The sequence below is a fragment of the Equus quagga genome, chromosome 10, assembly GCF_021613505.1.
Source record: "Equus quagga isolate Etosha38 chromosome 10, UCLA_HA_Equagga_1.0, whole genome shotgun sequence".
Classification (NCBI taxonomy): Eukaryota; Metazoa; Chordata; class Mammalia; order Perissodactyla; family Equidae; genus Equus; species Equus quagga.
This window is the reverse complement of record NC_060276.1, coordinates 114,474,727-114,490,162: the sequence shown is the minus strand read 5'-3', so window position 1 is coordinate 114,490,162 and position 15,436 is coordinate 114,474,727. Positions and strand designations below refer to the sequence as shown.

The window sequence follows — 15,436 nt, the reverse complement described above, 5'->3', positions numbered from 1 at the left end:
AGAGCCATCTCTTGAAATGCAAATTTCAGGGAGGTAATTCTTAGCAGAAAAAAAGAAGCAGCAATTCGGAAATTGAGTGAATGAAAAATCTGAAAAGTTTTCCCACAAATATTAGTAAAATCTTTAGCCATCTGAGCAGGTAACCTTAACTTATCCTATCTGCCAGAAGCACAATTTGGATCCAACCATTCTTTTATAAACTAGTGAGTTTTGCATTGTCATACCTTTCTCATAGCTAAAATTTTAAAAGCTATAAGGTCTTTGTCTGTCTGTATGTTTATGTATAGCTATAGAAGTATGTTATAGATGTGTGTGGGGGGGACTGGTCTTGGCCACACCAAGATATGTCTCTTTGGCATGAGGATTATTTGAGGCTGGTTTCTTTGCAGACAGGAAAGCAACTTAAAAGTAGAATTTACTTAACCTTTGTAAGAGACATTTACATTGTAAAGGAACTCTCCATCTGTAAAGATATCTCCCTCTCTACCAGGAAGAAGGGGAGATGCCCTTATCTCTAGAAACTCTTAATCAATGGGGAAGGCAAGGACTTAAATCTGCATTTGTTTATTGTGCTTGTCTGGTAACCTCCTGTAACTGACTCCCCCCACCCCCAGCGTCCTCCTTCGTCTTTAGCTGGATGTGATGGTTGGGGGGATGGTTTCGGCCATTTTGGCGGGTTGCTCGGCTTACCTGGGCTTCTCCCATGTGTGCATTGACGGGTAAAGATGGCAAGCAGTGAGATATATTGGAGTACATGAGGAAGCCATTTGGTGTAAACCTAATTCGGCCTGACCTTGTCTTTCCAAAAGGGCCTGACCGAGGAGGCCGTTGAGCGTGCATTGTATATCTACTTTAGATATTCCCTATGGCAAGAACAAAGGCCCTTGAGATAAAGGTGCAACTTCCCTCCCCCTCCCAACTTTGGCATTTCTTTAAGGATTAAGCATCTTTCCTTAGGCTAGGAACTGATTGCTGGGCTCACCTGTGACCACCCAGCTCGAGACAATAGACTTGCCTCCTGCTACACCCTCCAAGATAGCAGACCCACTACCTGCTGTGTCCATCAAGAGCTGTGCCGACAGGGCAATCTTGTGACTATTGTGGGAGGGACATTTCAATCACATGTGAAACATCCTGTTTGGGGGTATATAACCACTCTGTGTACCCCACTTTGGTGTCCTTTCTTCCTTTGGGAGGAAAGGCCCCGGGCCATGGTCCTTATAAAGCTTTGTTTAATTTTCTCCTGCTATTCTGTCTCCTGAATTTAATTCGTTCTCCAGCCAGACGAATCCAGAGAGGGTAGAGGAAATGTCTTCCTCCCCTACATGTGATATTTTTCTGCCTCCAGATGGTATTGCCAAAATGAATTTGTAAAGAGCTCTCTTTAATAGGCTTAAAGACAAACAAGCATTTATATAAATCAAGTATATGCTCAGAAATACAGAAAGTAACCCAAATGTTTTTCAAGTTCATGTGATCTAGGATAATCTTTGGTAAATAAAAGCTAGTTTAAGTTTGTTGGCTTAATTAAAACAGGCATGCCTTTAGAGTTGTCAGCATTAAATGTAATACTTCTATTCTACCTAGGTTTACTAAAAGTTGAATAAGCTCATGCTATCTCTGTTACAGAATTTGTCAGCAAGAAAGTTAACTTAAGATGATGGTTAGCCATTTAATGTCTCATGAAATTTTCATGGCTAACTCAACATAATTTTTAAGAACAAGTAAATTAAATAGATGTAAGTAAAAGTTTATATGAACTTTTCAACAATAATTATGCTTTATGATATGTCTACTTAAAAATAGTTTCCAAAATCTTTTTTGGTAACTTGAAGGCTTAAAGTTATACTGAGATAAGTTAAATGACAAAATATTGAAATATCAATTACTGAATATGAGTTTATCCACTTTTGGCTTTCATTTACAGAACTAAAGATATTTGGATCTATTAGTAAACATGTTTTGTGCCACATTGTAAAACTTACTGTGAGGAAGAACATAGGGCTAGAAGTTGTGAAACGTACTTACAAATTTGCCAATCCACAGAGTGCTGGTGCAACAGTCCACTTCACTTACTTCTTAGTTTTCACTGAAAATAAACGATTCTAAGGGTTAAGAATTTTAATTAATATATGTAATTAAATCTTCTTAGAAATAATAACCATGAAAGGAAACAACTGTGTATCTGTAAACTGAACTGGATCCTGAATTCTCCTGGTTTCCTCAAATATCTGTCTGCTAGTGTCCAAACCAATGTTTCCAATTTTCTCCCACTTTTCTGATGCAGAATCACTAAGGACGAAGACTGCTCTTGAACTTCCTTGGAAGGGACCACACAAGGTCCTCCTCACTACCCAGACGGCAGCCAACCTTCAGGGTCTTAAACCTTAGGTTCACATCCCTCAATTAAAAAGGGCTCCTCCAGACTCTTGGAAGCGCACACCAGCTGGAGACCTAAAATTAAAATTGACTAGAGAGGTTCCTCCCCAGAAGCAGACGGCGTCTTGAGGTGGACAGCTCTCCCAAGATCATGGATCAAGACCTTCATCTTCAATATGAAACCTTTATTCCTTTTGCCTTTCTGCTATTTGTTTTTTTCTGTTAACGCATGGGAAGACAGTGCTCCTTAACTCTGGCAACTATCACTGAATGTACTGCTAAAGGCCATAGTTACATAACAAAAGTCCCTCGACTTTCTTGCTAAGGTAGTTTTAGATAATAGAATTGCTTTAATTACTTCTAGCTGAACATGGAGTCTGTGCCATAGCAAACAGCTCCTGCTGTACCTGGATCAACGCCTCTAGTATTGTAGCAAATACAGGAAATTAACAAAAAAGCCACTTGGCTAAAATAGGTTGATGCCTCTTCAGGTACATTCTTTGATTTATTTGATACCAATTGGCTTGGTTCCTGGGGGCCCTAAGTCTGTTGGTATTATCCTCCTAATAGTTGTCATTGTAATCTCCCTTGTGCACTATGTTCTCTCAGAGATCTTAAATGCATGTTCACAGCCATCAGCAGTACATCAGGTGGGCTCATCGTGCCTGGACAAACAGAAACGAGATGAACGGCAAAAAACAATTCTTCCATGGCTCTGACATCATAACCTATGAGTTTCACAATGAGACAAGAGCAACTTAACTCTGATGGTGACTGAGATTGGCACTAACATCAAATTTTTGGTCAATCTCTCATGTATGAAATGATGACCAAAAGAGGGGAATTGTTAATTAAGCAAGGAGGCCATTAGACTGAGGTGGCTCTAATGCTGTGGTGGCCTATGTAAACAAACCAAAATCTAAGCCTCTAAATGCCTCGAGGTTACAAAATCAAAACTCTAAGGACCACCAATCACAAACAGCCAACCAGACTTGAAGCTATAGTCAATCAATAATTTCCTTACTTCTGCCTCTTCTCTATAAAAGTCTGCCTGAGCTCCTGACAGGGAAGCACTCCTAGCCACCTCGTTTGGCACTGCCAGATTCCAACAGATGTTTGCTCAAATAAACTCAAAAATTTTAATACACTTTAGTTTATTGTTTAACAAGTGACTTCCTCTCTGGAGCTTTTTACGACACTCTCCCTCCTCCTCGGAGGATGTAAGCACTTGTGTCTGCTCTCTTCTAAACCGGCTTTATCAGAGCACGTATGAGGCTTGCACTTGCTTGCATGCTCCTCTGCCCCTCCTGAAATGTGTCCTCTTTGAGGCCGGGGACAATATCTGTATTCTATTCTGTGTGTTTAGGATCTAGCACACAGGAGGCTCAATAAATATTTGTTGAATGAATGAATGGGGGAGGAGAAATGATCCAGAAATGCCTAATATTAATAACAAGCATTTACCCAGGACTAATTATACGGCAGGCATTACACAAAGGCATGTATGCTGAATGGACTGATTTATTCCTAAGACAGCCCTATGAAGTAGGAGCCACTATTATCTTCACTTTAAATTTAAGAAAAGTACATCACAGTGAGGCTAATCACTTGTCTAAGGTCACAAACTAGGAAGTGACAAGTGTGGCACTGGATCCCAGAGCCCATCATGTTCTTTGCCTTTACACAGAGAGGGAAAAGGATGCTCCACCCGCATTAGAGGTGGAGACCTCTCTAGAGGGCCCTAATCCAGGGGAGAGCTGCAAGGGGTGCTGCCATTGGTGGGATTTGTAGCTTTTAGGATCCTGAAGGCTTTTGCATTCTTGGACATTTTACGGGGACAGGGAAAAAAGCATTTCTCAAGGACTTAAGAAGGGATGGCAATGGAGAGAAACAAAAGATAGCATCTAAGGTTTTGCTCTAAAAGGTTAGAATCTGGAGAGAAAACCTCCATTCACTGGCAAGAAAAATAAAAACACTAACGCTGGGGCTGGCCCCCTGGCCAAGTGGTTAAGTTTGTGCTCTCTGCTTCATGGCCCAGGGTTGTTGGTTCGGATCCTGGGTGCAGACCTGCACACCACTCCTGAAGCCATGCTGTGACAGCATCCCACATAGAAGAACTAGAAGGACTTACAACTAGGATGTACAACTATGTACTGGGGCTTTGGGGAGAAAAGAAAAAAGAGGAAGATTGCCAACAGACGTTAGCTCAGGGGCAATCTTCCTCACCAAAAAAGCATTTTTAAAAAAACACCACTTAAAAACAGCAAAAAACCCCACTAATGCTTCAGTTATGGTTTAGCCATGACATGCAATACTTGCGCCCCAGAGTTCCTCCTAGGAACCCAGTGAAGAAGGAGGCAAGTGCAAATTTCTGGAGGCAAGAACAGAGAACAGTGTGTGGAGAACTGGCAGTTAGTTCACTATGACCTCAGAGCCTCAAAGCTGGTCTCCAGCCCCGTCTTAATCCAGTAACTACGCTACCCAAAGACGTTCCATTTCTCAAGGAAAAAAAAAAAAAACGAGCACGTTTGCCCTTCAAGAAGTCTCCCAGCACTTGTCATTCGTTCGTCAAATATCTCCTGAGCACTCTCTCTGAGCAGGTACCTCCTGCCTTTAGGGAGTTTTCAATGCATTGGAGAAGAAAGACCTGGAGGGAAGCAACTCTTGAGAGTACTGAGGCTGGGAAATGAGGCCGGAAGACGAGACTTAAGATGTTAACGGCCTGAGAAGGACCCAGCAGCCTCCCCGCCCACTGCTCACCCGCTGTCACCGGGGGAACTCCAAGCCTGCCACCTGCTTGTCCTTGCCCAGGGGTGCCCCGCTGCCTTATTCATGCCTCCGCCCAAGGCCACTGCCCATCTAGACCCGACTCCAGCCCGCGGTCCTCCCTGCGGAGCCACGCAGCACGGCCCCGGAGCTCCCCGCGAGCAGTCGCCCCAGCGCAGCCAGGCAGGCTCTCTGCTAAGCGCCTCCCACGTCCCGGCCGCACAGCGCACGCCCGGCGCGGAGCCCACGTCAGCCGCCTTTCCCACGAGGACGGGAGGCGCCGCTCTGCGGGAAGCCCGCCTTCCCCAAAACCTGGCGGGGACCCGCGGAGGCGCGCTCGAGCGGGAGTGCGCGCGCCCGGTGGCTCCCAGGTCCGGCAGCGGCGCGGGGCGGGCAGAGGCGGGACCGAGGGCGGGGCGGCCGCAGCCTCCGCCATTCCCCGCTCCCTCCCCCATCCCCGTCGCTGCGCGCCACCTACCCGCCCCCACCCTTCTGCCCCACCGCGCGCGCTCCGCCCGCCCCGGAGCCTCGCCCTCCGCCACGATGAGCAAATGAGCGCGAGCGAGGGCATGAAATTTAAATTCCACTCAGGGGAGAAAGTGCTGTGCTTCGAGCCTGACCCCACCAAGGCGCGAGTGCTGTACGATGCCAAGGTGCCGCCGCGGAGGGCCAGAGGGAGGCGCGGGCCGGGGGCCCCCGGGACGGAGGCGGATGCGGGTGCGCGGAGCTGGGGAAGCGGCGGGGCCCGGGCGCTCCCTGCCGGCGGCTCCTCGGCCTGCGCGGCGCCGCGCGCGCGGCAGGGGGCGCTCGCGGGGCAGTTGGGGCCAGGGCGCTTCCGCTTCCGCCCGGCGCGCGGGGCTATGCGTGCGGTGTCGCGAGGCTGGGGCCGCGGCGTCGGTTTGCGCGCGCGACGCCAGCGAGCGCCGCGCGTCGAGGAGGCTGCTCGCCGACGCCTCTGCCTTGGCGTTAAATCTCTCCTCATCCTGCGCGGTCCAGCGCCGTGTAGGCTCCCGTGCGACGCCCTGACCGACCGAGCCAGGTCCTAATCCATAGCGTCACAGCGCTGGCCGTCGATTCGCGATATCGTTGCCCTGGGGCCCTAGTCGTGTCTAGGGCCTACCCCTCCCGCAGGCCACGACTCCCCCTCCACCTCGAGGGCAAGGTTGACCCGGTGCCTCGTCCTTCGGGCCTTGCAGCATTTAGGTTTCCAATCCCCGAGTCGCGCCCCTTGCCTGTCCCCGTAAGTCTCGGGGGCGGCGGGGTCGCGGTATGAGTCACATCCGCAGCTCCTCAGGTCCGGATGGCGAGAGGGTGTGGGCATCGCGGTCCGGGGGTGGGGGCTGGCGCCGGTCCCCAGGGCCCCAGGTGCGTCTGGGCGGTGCTGCCCTTTGGGGGACTTCCCCAGGCCTCCGGGCTCTGCGGGTTCTACTCTCGGGCTCCGCCCCCGCAGCTCCTGTCTCTGTTTTCTGTCCCTCCTCCCTCCCTGCCTTTAGTCTCCCCAGGGGTGCCACGCCCCATCATTTGCCCCAGATGTTCCCTGAGGGGACACCGCTGGGAGGGATGGCGTAATCTCCTGCCAGCCTTCCCAGGCCCTGGACGCTGCGGAGCCGGGGAGACTACAACTCCCAGAGGTCTCAGGGCTGTGGCTCTCTTGTCTGGCATGGACTCTCTCGTTAGTGACAAATCGGCCGGCCAGTGGCTTCAGACGCTGCATCCTCTTCTCACGATCAGAGACCAATCACGGGGTGGTTGGAGGGATGTTTCCTATTTTGAGGCATCCACTCAGGGGAAAAAAATGGAATTGAAAGGAAAAATGTTTCAACCCAGTTCTCGGTCTAAAAAAGGAGAGAATACTTTCTTTTCTTTTAGAAAAAGGTCTATGATCTAGTTTTTCCGATCTAGCTTCTAATATTCTGCATGTTCTGTCATTTGTGGGCAATATTTTCTGGTTTCAGATTGTCGATGTTATTGTTGGGAAAGACGAAAAGGGCAGAAAGATCCCAGAATATCTAATCCATTTTAATGGTTGGAACAGAAGGTGAGTGTATTTGTTAAACCAGACTGAAAATTGATAACCTCTGCAGCACAGGAACGTTGCAAACTTCTTTAAGTTTTACAGACACTTGTAGAAAAGCTTCATTTCCTGTTTTTGCTTTTTCATCAAACTTTGCTATTCTGAAGAATGATTACTTTTAAGTAGATTATATTTGGATTCTCTATGGGTAATTCTAGAAACGCCAGTTGCTTCTGTGTCTGAATGAGTTCCTTTTTCAGTTTATTTGCATCTTTTTTGTATGATTTAAAAATATTTAGTTTTCTAAAATGTAATTATGGGACACTTCTGTTCCTGTGAGGTGCTTTTAGCATTTGTTTCATATCAAACTGAAATACTGAATTTACATCCTTTTCCTTTTTTGTTTGATTAGCTGGGATAGATGGGCAGCTGAAGATCATGTCCTTCGTGACACCGATGAAAATCGGAGATTACAGCGTAAATTGGCAAGAAAAGCTGTAGCTCGCCTGTAAGAATACAAAAATCATGATATAAATGTTATTCAATGTGTTTTCTCTTAGTGTTTAGAATTTTTATGATTTAAAGGTAAAAATATGGCAAACATGGTTTATTAATTTTACATATTTAAAGTGTGTTAGTGTTTCTATTGTAGTCTAAATAACTGCTGTGTTTTCAGAGAGGTTATTGTATAATATTCTGAAATGAAGAGCGCCGTTTATGTTCTAAAGTTTAGTTTTTAGGTACTTAAGAATCATGTTGTTATATGTGGTTTTTCCCTCCAGACCCATATCAGTCAAGGTGAAAATTTATTTCAGCCTTGTTGACGTTTTTCAGGAGAAGCACAGGAAGAAAGAGGAAGCGACGCAGATTGCCTGGCGTTGACTCTGTCTTAAAAAGCCTCCCCGTTGAAGAAAAAGATGAAAATGATGAAAACTGTGAGTGGCTTCACTTCATTTTCTCTGGCTAAAAGAAGTGTTATCTAGTTCTTTTATATCACAGGATTGAGGAGGAGGATTCATTGAAATTTTAGACAGGGAAACATTTGAAGCTCATTACATGTAACATTTACCCTTTTGTTTTTGACAATTAAAGTAGCAGTCAATAAGTTCGTAATTTGACCTCATCAGTCATGCTCATGACCACTGCCTTCTTGGCCAGTGTGTTTATACTAACCCCTTAGGGTCAGTTAGTAGAACCCCTTGTGTTTTCTCCTTAGCACCTCCCGGGCCTCGGCCGCACTTAATGAATGCAACAGAGAACCATAGGATCCTAGGTGACTAAACACTTTTAGATCATTAATGTTGTGGTTTTTGCAGCCACTGAAATTGGTGTTATATTTCTCAAATTTTTATTCTGAAAGGTACAGTATTTTCAGCATTTAAAGCACATGCAGGACTGTAGTTTATTATTGCCAGCAGTAGGACACACACTCCAGCTTAAAGAAGTGTAAGGGTCAAGGAAGTATATAATGCAGGTTTGCCTGATATTTTCTGTTTTACCTAGCAATAAGCAGTTCCTCTGGTGACAGTAGTGAAGAAAAGGATGAAGAAATAAGTGAAGAAAGTGATATTGAAGAAAAGACTGAAGTGGTATGAAGTTTTTGTTGTAAAAAAATCTTTGTCCCTGGTATTTTTGTAAAAATACTTTTTTTAACCAAATATTATAAAGCTATACTTGATGCTTCAGGGACCATACCCTTATTTATAGTCGCCATATGAACCTCTTCGTGGCTCATTATGCTCATAATGTGTTTTCATAAATCATAGTTACCTCTTTCCAATGAAATTGTGAACTTTACTTTTATAATGGTGATTAATTTTTAAATGTTGTGTATCAGAATTTGGCATCTTCTGCCTGCCTTTAGAGTTAATGTAAATCCCACTGGTAAACTTAAATGGGGAAGAAACAAAATAAGCATTTGCATTGTGGTTAGTGCCCTAAAACGAGTTAACTTTTGACCTTTAATGTACTTTTCATTAGAGCATGTGACATCATTACTGGTGTAAACATTGAGGATTAACTGAGTTTGTTTCATAGTAGGTTCTCATGTGTTAGTCTTTCTTTGGATATAAGCTCTCCTACTATTTTAAGTAGTTAAAAATGGAATTGTGATATTGCAGAAGGAGGAACCAGAGCTGCACAGAAAAAGGGAAATGGAAGAAAGAACAATAACTATAGAAATCCCTGAAGTTCTGAAGAAGAAGCTTGAGGACGATTGTTACTATATCAACAGGAGGAAACGGGTATACAGGGGGAACACACAAAACATGGATTTGTAATGGAGCTTTCATTTAGCCATATTTTGCAATCACAGACTCAAACAATTGAGAATCCTGGAGGAATGAAATTCATATTCTATGTTTTGTGTTGAGTTGGGTTTTAAAGTTCTCTGTCTGTAGTGATCTCCTGCTAATTAAATTAAGGCGTGCGCAGTCTTTCCCACCCCTGGCTGTCCTTGAGAATTCTCTAGGGAGCTTTGCAAAATCCTGATGCCTGGGCAATTAAGAGGTTAAGGTGTAATTGATCTGTGGTTGAGGCCGGCTGTGGACGTATTCTTAGAGGCTTTCCAGGTGGCTCTAATGGGTCACTAAGATAAGAACCACTGCTTATGTTTATTTTAAAAATTAATACTATAATCCACATGGGGATATGATAAGTAGAAGAAAAAATCAAAGAGCTTCAAAGCATATTTGTTTAAAAGATTCTCTTCAAACAGCATTGGCTTTAATTTTGACTTAAAAAAGTGATATAGACAAGATCACTGTTTCTTGGAATCTATGGTTTATATAACGAGATGCATACATCAGATGTCTATATTTTTTATGACAGTTAGTGAAACTTCCGTGCCAGACCAACATCATAACTATTTTGGAATCCTACGTGAAGCACTTTGCTATCAATGCAGCCTTTTCAGCCAATGAGAGACCCCGTCACCATCATGCTATGCCACATGCTAACATGAATGTGCATTATGTTCCAGCAGAAAAGAAGTGAGTTGGGGAGGGGAAATTGCTGTCTCATGGTTTTTTGTGGATTAGAGAAGTGACTTCCATTTAGAACAGGTAACACTGTCTCCGTTTTTATAATTTGGAGTTCATTTAATATATCACTTAATAATAATTCATTTAATAACCAATTTAATATCAAAATATTGTCCCTTTTTCAGAACGTTCAATAACTTCAGGTATCTGGTCGGGATGCATTGGGTGTATGTTCTGCTTCAACACCCAGACCAGTTGTTTTTCAGTGATGTAATTTAGGGAGAGAACTTTTCCTCGAGAAGCACCAGAGTGGGTGATAAGAATTGTATTAAAGCTTGTTTACAAGCAAGTCTTTATTCCAGTCAGAGTAATCGTCCTCATTGTCTGCCTTGTGCATGTGACCCAGCTGGAGTAGAGTCAGAGGTAGATTGGTTGAGTCGAAACAAGTGTTAGGAGTAGTTCATCAGGTCCACCCCCTTCACCTCCCAGTGATTGGGGTCTGTCCGCCTGCAGGACAGACTGCTTGGGCTCCCTTTTGTGGCACTGACCGTGTTCACTTGTGTTCAGTGTGGTTAGTTAACATTACTAGTGTACTTTCTGCACTTTATATTATAGATCTATTCTCACATTTAGTTCTTTATTGTTAGCATCTACAAATTCATTCTTTGGGTAGGTGTAACATATAGTGTTAAGTTTAAAACTCTGCCTTATTAAAAATGTGCAACTTCATTATGACACTTTGGAAAGTATTTATTGCATCTCTAATCTCTTCTTTTTAATCCTCCCAGCGTTGACCTTTGTAAGGAGATGGTGGATGGATTAAGAATAACCTTTGATTATACTCTCCCATTGGTTTTGCTCTATCCATATGAACAAGTTCAGTATAAAAAGGTGACATCATCCAAATTTTTTCTTCCAATTAAAGAAAGTGCCACAAATACTAATAGGTAAGTTAAACAGCCTGCAGGTTGACCATTAGATGTCAGCAGTCAAACAGTTGGATCTGTTTTTGAAGATTGCCATTTGATGCTGTGGGGCCAACATCTTTGGAGGAGAGAGAACATTGAAAACTACTTATACTGGTGGGTTTTATTCCTGGGTCAGCTAGGTCATCATTCGCTTTCACATGGCTCTGGAAGATTTTACCAAGTGAAGATTCCAGTGTGAGAACTTGGTTAGATTTGAGCAGCTTTCCCCATCTTTCCAAAGACAGTGGGGTGAAGAGGGCACAGGGTGAGAACGGTAGAAGATGTGGGTTTGAATTTAGCTTCCTCACTTATTGGTTGTATGACTTGGGGACGTACCTTCTGAGTCTCTTGCTTCTGCCTCTGTCCAGTGGAAAGAAAATCTGCCTCCTTGGGTAGTTATTATTAAATGAGAAAGTTTGTGAAGGGCTGGCCACCTTTGGCCTTCATGTAAAGGTTAGTTCCCTTCTCATTCTGCTGCATCACCACTTTATTCCCGCAGTGACCAAGCATGCCCAAATCTGTTCTTTGAGGGAAAAAAAAATCCCCTCACCTAACGTCTATACCTTTATCTGTATAAGCTACTTCCCTATCTCCCTCATGCCTCTCTTCCTGAGAGGGTGGTCTGTTTTTGTGAATTCCACTCATCCATCTCCTTTTTTTTTTTTTGAGGAAGATTAACCCTGAGCTAACTACTGCTAATCCTCCTCTCTTTGCTAAGGAGGACTGGCCCTGAGCTAACATCCATGCCCATCTTCCTTTGCTTTATACGTGGGACGCCTGCCACAGCATGGCTTTTGCCAAGTGGTGCTGTGTCCACACCCGGGATCCGAACCTGTGAACCCCGGGCTGCCGAGAAGCAGAACGTGCGAACTTAACCGCTGCACCACCCGTCTGGCCCTGTCATCAATCCCCTCTTGCCTCCTTATCACCTGCCTGTGTCTACTACCACCCATTCTCACTCTGCTCCCTGAGGGAGAGCACTAACAACTTGCCACTTGCCATATACCATGCTCTGTATCGGACACTTTTCCCCTCTGTCCCCTTCTCCCTTCCCTTTGTGGCTCCTGTCTCCTGGTTCTGTCTGCCTCATGATCATCTCTTCTCAGCCTGCCTTTTTTTTCTACATTGGTTTCACCCCAGGTGAGAGGCCTGTGCGACTCACTGGGGACCTGTGTCAGTGTCCCCATGCCCTACTCCAGACTTCAAGCTTCCCAGGGTCCGAGGTGGACTGTGTCCCACAAAGCTCAGCTGATGCTTCTGGCTTTTCTAGTCCTGTGAATCGTTACATTGTGATGAGATAATGTGCTGTTCTTATTGTCTTGACCAGGGTTTCCTCAAGCTTGGCCCTCTTGACTTTTTGAATGGTATCAGTCTCTGTGGTGGTGCTGTCCTGTGCACTGTAGGGTGTTGAGAAGTGTCCCTGGCCTCTACCCACTAGATGCTGGTAGTACTTTCCTAGTTGTGACCACCGAAACTGTCTTCAGACAATGCCAGTGTCCCCTGGCGGGACAAAATCACTCCCAATTGAGAAGCACTGCTCTAAGACAAATATAAAAGGGCCATCATGATCTTTAATCCCAGCATGCCTCATGGAGTTAGTGAGAGGATTAAAATGATTTCATATGTCTAGTTACTCTTTAAGAAAACATTTGTTTTGGCACATTTGGAAGTGAAAGCTTATAACCCTCCTGGAGTGGAGTTGAGAGTGTGTTGTCTGTTCTTTCTGAAGGAGGACATTTGTGAACCACTCCAGGTTTTGCAGAGATTATCTGCAGGCCAAGCGTGTGTGATGCTCTCCCCTCTTTCTTCACAGGAACCAGGAGGAGCTCTCTCCGAGCCCACCTTTGTTGAATCCATCCACACCACAGTCCACGGAGAGTCAGCCAGCTACAGGTGAGCCAGCCACCCCCAAAAGGCGCAAAGCCGAGCCGGAAGCCTTGCAGTCTCTGAGGCGGTCCACACGCCACTCTACCAACTGTGACAGGCTGTCTGAGAGCAGCGCCTCACCTCAGCCCAAGCGCCGGCAGCAGGACACGTCCTCCAGCATGCCCAAGCTGTTCCTGCACCTGGAGAAGAGTAGGTCCATTCCTGGGTATGGGAAGGCCATTTCCTTTGTGTTTGGTCTGGGCTGGCAATTGAGCTCCTAAAAGAAGTCCAGCCGGCAGGTGGGCTGGGGAAAGAATGGAGGTGAGTGCACAGTCACACGCAGTTTTGTCCACTCGGCTGTGGGAATTCAAGTCAGGAGTTTACCCTCCACCGAGGCTCATGAGGCATTTTCCCTAGCCTGCAAGCTGGAGCAGCTGGCAGGAGAGAGGACCCACCACACCTTCAGCTCTGCAGTTGGATGCTTGGCGCCTGCTGGTTTAGCTCTTTTTTTTTTTTTTTTTAGATTTTTGTTTTTCCTTTTTTCCCCCCAAGTCCCCCCCCCCGGTACATAGTTGTATATTTTTAGTTGTGGGTCCTTCTGGTTGTGGCATGTAGGACCCCGCCTCAGCATGGCTTGATGAGTGGTGCTATGTCTGCACCCAGGATCCAAACTGGCGAAACCCTGGGCCACTGAAGCAGAGCACGCGAACTTAACCACTCAGCCACGGGGCCGGCTCCTAGCTCTGCCTTAAGAGTCCCTTAGCAGTTGCTCCCCACTTCCCCTCCCAGCCCTAATCTACCATACTAGGCAACCACTAATTTCTTCCTGTCCCTATGGACTTGCCTTTTCTGGGCATGAATTTGTATCAAGGGAATCATACAATAAGTGGTCTTTTTTTTGCCAAATAATATTCCTGGTACTGTCTTTTATAATAGAAAACTGTTATTGTTGAAGATTAATAACTTCTCTGATTTTGTAACCGTCTTCCAGCAGTCTTTCATTCAGTACCTGTGTGATTTACAAGCAAACAGTTAACATCTTTTTCTTTTGAAGAGACACCTGTGCATAGCAGATCATCCTCACCTGTTCCTCTGACCCCTAGTAAGGAAGGGAGTACGGTGTTTGCCACCTTTGAAGGCAGAAGAACAAATGAAATAAACGAGGTAAAGCGTTAGTATTTGCTGTCATCCCCAGCGTGTCCTTCCTTCTGTGGTTGCTTAAGTCCTGTGGGAGGAAATTGGGTTTCCTTAGAAGCATTATGTTGCTCTTGCTGTGAATATTAACAAAATTGTTCATGTGATGATGTTTAACATTGTGTTTTTGATTTTTAAAATGAGAAAATTGTTAGCGTTCCAGCCCTACAATTAGTCATATTTTATCTTAAATAAGTGCAAGTATTGAAATATGAATATTTTCATTTTATAGAACAGGTGTCAGCACACTTTTCCGCAAAGGCCAGAGTGTAAATATTTTAGGCTTTATGGGCCACACAGTCTCTGTCAGGACTACGCAACTACAAAAGCAGCTATAGACACTGTGTAAATGAATGGGCATGCTGTGTTCCAATAAAATTTTATGGACACTGAAATTTGAATATCAGATGGTTTTCGTATGTTATGAGATATTGTTCTTCTTTTGGTGTTTTTCCAACCATTTAAAAATATAAAATCCATCCTTAACACTAATTAATAGCCATCCCTTTGAGGGCGTGCTGTATGCCCAGCATTGTGCCAGGCATTTGACCTAAATTACCTCAAATTCCCAAGAACCACCTTGCCATCAAGTTTCCATTTTACAGACAAGGAAACTTCATTTAAAAACTCTATTTTTAAGGCCTGTTAACTGATGTTTAGGTAGTGAGTGTTTCAGGGGTTCAGGAGATGTCTTAGTCCCTGGGATATTTTGTTAATCTCACCTAGGAGGTGGGATTTCCTTGTTTCTGTGCACGTGGGAGATGGCTTTACTAGGCAGGGAGAACATTTGATGATGAAGGTTGGCAGACTTTCTGTAAAGGGTCAGATGGTAATTATTTTCAGGGCTGCGCACCATACAGCCTTCTTTCAAGACTACCCAACTCTGCTGTTACAGCATGAAAGTGGTGTGGACAGCTCATAAATGAATGGGGGTGGCTGTGTGCCCCCAGAATTCATTCGTGCACACTGGTAATTGAATTTCATATGATTTTCATGTCATGAAATATTATTCATTTGATTTTTTTAACCGTTTAAAAATATAACAACCATTTTTAGCACAAGGGGGTCAGACTGGATTTGGCCTAAGGGCTATAGCTGGCTGATCTCTGATAGAGAAACTAGAAAACCCAATTTGTTTTACAGTGATGTGTTGAGGGAAGGTTAGGACATTCCTAGTACTAGCAGTCCCTAATGTCCCGGGTTTTTTTTCTTCAGAGAAGGAAGCCCTGCGGGTGTTATTGTTTAAGGGGAATCTCCTTTCTTTTAAA

At 44.8% G+C, this 15,436-nt stretch overlaps 1 protein-coding gene across 1 annotated transcript in view; it reads left to right on the top strand.

The window, feature by feature from the left end:
• Positions 1-5,643: 5,643 nt before the first annotated feature.
• The window catches only part of MSL3 (MSL complex subunit 3), a 15,235-nt gene continuing 5,442 nt past the window's right edge, over positions 5,644-15,436 (top strand). The window contains exons 1-10 of the mRNA XM_046673545.1: positions 5,644-5,798; positions 7,101-7,183; positions 7,572-7,667; positions 7,994-8,094; positions 8,663-8,748; positions 9,280-9,402; positions 9,989-10,149; positions 10,929-11,087; positions 12,922-13,184; positions 14,029-14,138. Of these exons, the coding sequence (XP_046529501.1) occupies positions 5,697-5,798; positions 7,101-7,183; positions 7,572-7,667; positions 7,994-8,094; positions 8,663-8,748; positions 9,280-9,402; positions 9,989-10,149; positions 10,929-11,087; positions 12,922-13,184; positions 14,029-14,138 (1,284 nt within the window). The 5' untranslated portion in view covers positions 5,644-5,696. The remainder of the gene's footprint in view (positions 5,799-7,100; positions 7,184-7,571; positions 7,668-7,993; positions 8,095-8,662; positions 8,749-9,279; positions 9,403-9,988; positions 10,150-10,928; positions 11,088-12,921; positions 13,185-14,028; positions 14,139-15,436) is intronic.